Below are 6000 nucleotides of genomic sequence, written 5' to 3' on the forward strand. Positions count from 1 at the left end.
GGTGTTATTATTCAACTAGGTTTTTTTTTAAAAAAACCCAAAACAAATTTCACAGGCAGTCTAATGTGAAGTCTTGGCTTTCTCGTATAGATTTGAAATAGCAGAGGCCTCAAATTTTAAGGTACTGCAAAGTATCATTTCCAGACAGTTTCACCGAATTTTGTCACTGTATGTAAATTATACCTGAATTACAAGATTACACACTGTTTGTAACTAACCTTAATTTTAATTTTTACAGAAAAATGCATACCCTGTGGAAATTCATAAGAAACTTAAAACCACAAAAAACATTGATCTGTCCAAAACCAATCTTAAACAGTACCCAATTTTAGACTAGCACTCCCTTTTGAACCTACATATTTAAGGTTTATTTTATATTTTGGGATAGGTTATGTTATATAGCACTCAAATTGCCTGCAAGCTTCCATTACGTAGCAGTGCTAATGCACCTGAATCCTGATATGCAGCCCCCTCCAAGCTATCCCAGTCTTCTCTAATCAGAGAATACCAAGTCATGCTGATTTATGCAATGGTAGATCTAAAAAGGGAAATTGACTAAGTCTAAATCCAAATTAAATGTCTTGGTCTCTGAGACTTTGTCTCACTCTAATGTATTCTCCTTGAGTGAAAGAACTACCCCAAAAGGGAGCATGAACCAAGAGAATGATACTATACTGAGAAGAATTCTAAGGTGTGCACGGAATTTTTCAGGAAAAAATCCCAAATTACAGAACCAAAACAATCCCAATCCAAGACAGACTTTGGGTGGATAAAATTAAAGCCATGTGCTCATTTTCTGATAAAAAGGCAAGTAAAATCTTTGTGAATGGTGCCTAAATCTCTAGAAACTACTGTGTCACTACATAAGGCACCTATGAAAGTACATTTAAAATGTACTCTGAATCCTGTCATTTAAAATGCTATTTTCTAAGAAAGATGCTGAAGAGTGGGATACCTGCTTGATTACATCCTGGAACTATGTTTCCTTAAACTGAAAAACTATGTAACGCTACAGCAACTTGTGTTTTGTCAGTATTCTTTCAAGTTCCAACATTTCAACCTCAGTAAGTATGTACCAAGTGCACCTACAGTAATGTATGCTTGTATTTGCCTCCTACACAATGAAGCAATTCATTGACACCCACAATGACAACTCTTTCCCATCTTCTACCTGCCAGATCATGCTTTTCCATAGAAATTTGGAACTGCATTAAATTCAAAATCTTAACTTCTGGATTTTATATCCAAACAGTAAAATATAAGTTAATTGAGTGGTGCAATAAAAACTTCCAATACCTTCATTCTCTCTACCTTCATTTAATTTTAAACAAATCTATTTACTTAAATATTTATAACTTTAGACTTAGAACACATCCTGGCTAGCAGGTCCCTTATGACACACTGGATCAACATTTCATAAGATAATTGCTTTTTCAACAGAAGCCTTTAAGATCTGATATTTTATATACCGAAGAAGTACATTTTTTATATATCTGCTTCAAGTTGGGCCAGTTATCAATAAATCTGCTTCCTAATTAAAGAGAGGGATGACCTGATCCACTTTACCTTTCAATGTTTCATAATTTTAAATAAACTGCCTTTATGCCCTTTGGTTTGAGCAAAATTAAAAGAGGAAAATGTCCCTGCCCCCCAAATAGGAACCCTGAAGACTACAGAACAGGGCACCAGACACGGATTTAGGGTTGTGAACATGCGTATTATGAAGATTAGCTAAACTTAATTTCTATAACTGCAGAGAAAAGAAGATGACTGACATCATCCTTCCGCAAGTTTGGGGTTCATTTTTAAACCTACACAAAAACCAGGTATGGCAGTAAACAGCACAGACCAATTCAAGAGAAAGATGAACATTTTTGGAAAAGGAAATGCAGGGGGCGTAAAATAGTCACAATTAAGAGGCAATAATTCAGGTCAACTGTAATTCCTTGCTATGATAAACTTTCAGTAACAAGGGACCATAATTCCATTATGAGAAAGAGTCTCAAAAAGCAGTCTGCGAACAAAGCTTCCTATGCTAAATAAAGTTTCTTTAGCAACCAGTTGAACATTTTAAGTACAACTACACAGGCAAAAAATATTGAAGTGTGCGGGGAGGCTACCACATTGCTATTTTCTGTTCCTTCACTTGCAAAAGCATACAAATGCTATCCTGAAGACAAAGTTATCATGAAAGAAAGATTTTTCCTCTGCATACAAAGTGATATGGTTTAAAAACAAACTCAGGGGACATTTGTAAAAAAAACAAAAACACAAACTGTTAGTGTTAAGGAGGGGAAAGAGTAAAGTTTTTAGGCTTGTCAACTTCAAAAAAGTTAGATGCTAGTCCTTTAAAATAGCAATAAAAAGAGGTGAAGAAATAATTTCTAGTTTGTTATCCTTTGACTTGATTTACCTAGTGACTGGTATAAAAAGTTGTGAACTTCATATCAAACAAAAAACGTGCATGTTCTGTATGCTCAAGTGCATGCCAAGCTGTATAAGGTATACAATATGATGTCCCAAAAGAAGCTGCAGAAACACATCTGATTTGAAAGAATATACAACAAAGTTTATGATTTACCTACAACATGCTTGAGACTATTTTTCTTTCATATTACTAGTTACCCACCCCCTAAATTCCTTGTTCCAAGTCTATTTGTAGTTTCCATGCACTATTCTCAATGTAAGTACAACAGCCAAGTTCACAGTATTTCCTATTCTTTCAGAGGATCTGGATACAGTATTTCCACTCATTTTATAGAGCTGCCTCAGAGAATCGCCACTGCATTCACTATCTCAGTGGGTTTTCTACACTTAGCAATACTTGCTGAAAAGGGATCAAGAGTCTTGAGACTGCTGCAAGGAAGAGAGATTTGATTTCTTACTGTTCATTTATAGATCTACCAAAGAACAAGTCATTAAAAAATAGCTACTCATATGCTCCCAACCCCAGATCATTTCCTCTTACTTCCCAAAATGAACTCCTCCCTTCTCAATGCCAGATTTCCCTTTGCTTATTCCTCCATAAATCTAATCTCTTAACCATTTACAACAGCCCAATCCTCCTTTCCATAATTCATATCACCTCTGCTTTCTCCTGTTACCCATATATAAATGGAAGATGTAAAACTTCAGTCAGACTTTCCAGTGTTATTCTTCGATATGTATGGATTTATTTCTCCCCACCACATCAACCACCACTTTCTGTGGGTTTATATTATGCGTCCAAAACAGTATTCCACAGCTAAAGAGACAGACACATACACAAAGCTAAAACATTGAGCTACAATGGACAAATAATTTGGGAGATAAGCGTGATGTGGAGTGTATTACCAGCCTTTAGAAGCCAAAGCACACAGAAATGAGAGAGACTTTTAAGGAGCATGTTGTTCTTTATGAAAAAAAGAGGGTGTCCATGCACTTTGAGAAGAATAAGACACTGAAGCATCTGTTAATAAAGTATCTCTGAAAGTTATTGCCATTATTTCAACACCACTGAGAGAGGGTTAAGGGAAAGTTACTTGAAAATATGACCACACTGAGTTGCAAACCCAAGCCTCACTAACTCCTTGGAGTCCCATCCCTCAGTCTAACGAAAACACTACCCTCCTCCTAGAAGAGAATGGGCATCAGAAAGTGAACAAGGGAGACACCCCAGGGAGACCCAAAGGGAGGAGCACGTCTCAAGGATAACAACTAAAAGAGGAGGATAACCACATCACAGACCAGTCAAACTTTGTGGTGTTAAGAGGCAGTACTTGCTAAACATCCCTACTTGTACTTCAAGATTGCATTTGACAAACGGGCCTTACGCCTCCTCCTGCCACGGATTTACTGCATAACCACAAAAAAGTCATTTAGCCTCTCTGTGCCTCAGTCTCCCCAGCTGTAAAATGAAAGTGACACTGACCCAGCTCTGACAAGCACTGTGGTCTATAGACCAACAGCACTTACAGAAGCATTATCTTAGGAGTGGGGGAACTGAAAACAGAAGTGCATCCTCACAATCCGAATTGGGGGAGTGAGTGAGGGGCTCAAAAAAAAGGGCAAGTATCCTATCCAATGGGGGAGAAGAGCTGGATGGGGAGTGAGCTGGGTGCTGGACCACTTTACATAGGGGGGGTAGGGAGAGCCATTGAACCAAACCTGCATAATGACAGGTTTTACAGTAGCAGCCGTGTGAGTCTGTATCCACAAAAAGAACAGGCGCACTTCTGGCACCTTAGAGACGAACGCATTTATTTGCGCATAAGCTTTCCTGAGCTACACCTCAACTGTAGCTCACGAAAGCTTATGCGCAAATAAATGCGTTCGTCTCTAAGGTGCCAGAAGTGCGCCGGTTCTTTGAGCCAAGCTGTAAACCCTGTAGAAGACGGAAACCACTTCCAGCCAGGGGGTGCAGCAGCCCGCCCCCCGAACTCCTAGTTCCAGCACCCATGGGAGCGAGGGCGCGGGAGGGGGCTCGCTCCAGCAATAGCCTGTGGGCTGGGCTGGGCGGGGGGGCAGCGGAACACCCCCGCGGGCAGCGGGGCAAGGCGGGCTACGCCCTCACCGCCCCGGGGACGAGGAACAGGCGGCACCGCCCCTTACCCAGCCCAGACGCCCGCCGCCCCCACCTCCAGGTCACGCCCGCTGCCAGCTACACCCCCGAGCTGCCCCCCGCCCTTACGTGTTGTCCTGGTTGAAGTTGGCGAAGAGCAGCTGGCCGGAGCCGGCCTCCCCGCTCTGACTGGCCAGGTTCATGGCGCCTCCCTGGGCGGCGGGACCCCCCCGGCCGGCAGGGAGCTTGGGGGCGCGGGCTCGGCCTCAGCGGCTCCGGGCCTCGCTCGACCCCGACCGCCCCCTCATCCCTTCCAGCGCCTTGTTTACGCTCCGGCAGCCGGAGTCTGAGCGCGCCTGCGCCATCCCGCCCCCATTTAACCTCTCCATCCACACAGGCGCTGTCGGCTCCCCACTGCCGCCCGGCCACCGTACCTTGGTGCGCATGCGTCTGCGGTGGCGGCTCGCGGAGAAGTTTGAAAACTGCGCATGCGCTAGTGTAGCACGTCGCTGGAGGGCGGCTAGCAGCTGGCCCAAGCTAAGTGGGCTCTAGCAGGGCCAGTGGATGGATGGGAGACACGGGGGCTGCGGTTTGTTGTAGCGGGTTTGCTTCCCGCAGACCCTAACGAATCTGTCAGTTATGGGGGCACCCTACCCCTGTTTCTCCGTCTGCTTCCAAGGGGTGGGTGTGTTAATCCCAGTTCCCTGTGCTTGGTGGTGTCCCTGATAACACCAGTTTGGGTGGGTATCATGGTGGCTGGGATCCCATGCTAATACCCCCTGGACAGGTGCTCTGGGTTCTATTCCTGGCTCTGCTACTCACCTGCTGTGCACCTTTAGGCGAGTCACTGCCTAGGGTCACTCTCCATCTCTTATTTGAAGGGACCTCTGTTCGTTCATTGGCCTCACTCTGGGCCTCTCTTTCCCCTCCCACTCAGGGCAGGGGCTGTCTCTTCCTGTGTTTGTACTGTGCCCAGCACACTCCGGCACCAATCTCTGGGGCATGGGGAGGGGGTCTAGGCACCACCAGAATAGAAGTAATAGAAGCCCATCTGGGTTTCTAACATGCCAGTGAAGAACACCCAGCCATGTACACACTGGTTTATTGAACCGTGGGATCAGGAATTCAAGTTTACAACCCCCAACACCACCAGTTTTCTAGCTATCTCCCTAGATCTTGCTAAAATTGTGGGAGGAGCAGTTTCCCCCAGTGTTAGCTGCAGCATTAATAACAAGAGTTAGCTCTTTTATAGCCATTTTCATTTGTAGGTCTCAAAGTGCTATACAAAGCACAGTGCTATATTTGCCAGCAAGTTAAAGAAGTATGGGCTGGATGAATGGACTATAAGGTGGATAGAAAGCTGGCTAGATCGTCGGGCTCAACAGGTAGTGATCAATGGCTCCATGTCTAGTTGGCAGCCGGAATCAAGCAGAGTGCCCCGGTCTTGGGGCCGGTTTTGT

At 44.1% G+C, this 6000-nt stretch overlaps 1 protein-coding gene across 2 annotated transcripts in view; it reads right to left on the reverse strand.

Moving 5' to 3' along the window:
• Positions 1-4927, reverse strand: part of WIPI2 (WD repeat domain, phosphoinositide interacting 2) — a 40065-nt gene extending 35138 nt beyond the window's left edge. For both annotated transcript variants that reach the window (XM_073361931.2, XM_073361930.2), the window contains exon 1: positions 4670-4927. In XM_073361931.2, the coding sequence (XP_073218032.1) occupies positions 4670-4743 (74 nt within the window). In that variant the 5' untranslated portion in view covers positions 4744-4927. The remainder of the gene's footprint in view (positions 1-4669) is intronic.
• Between the last annotated feature and the right edge of the window lie 1073 nt (positions 4928-6000).

Source organism: Lepidochelys kempii, chromosome 10, assembly GCF_965140285.1.
Source record: "Lepidochelys kempii isolate rLepKem1 chromosome 10, rLepKem1.hap1, whole genome shotgun sequence".
NCBI classification, from domain to species: domain Eukaryota; kingdom Metazoa; phylum Chordata; order Testudines; family Cheloniidae; genus Lepidochelys; species Lepidochelys kempii.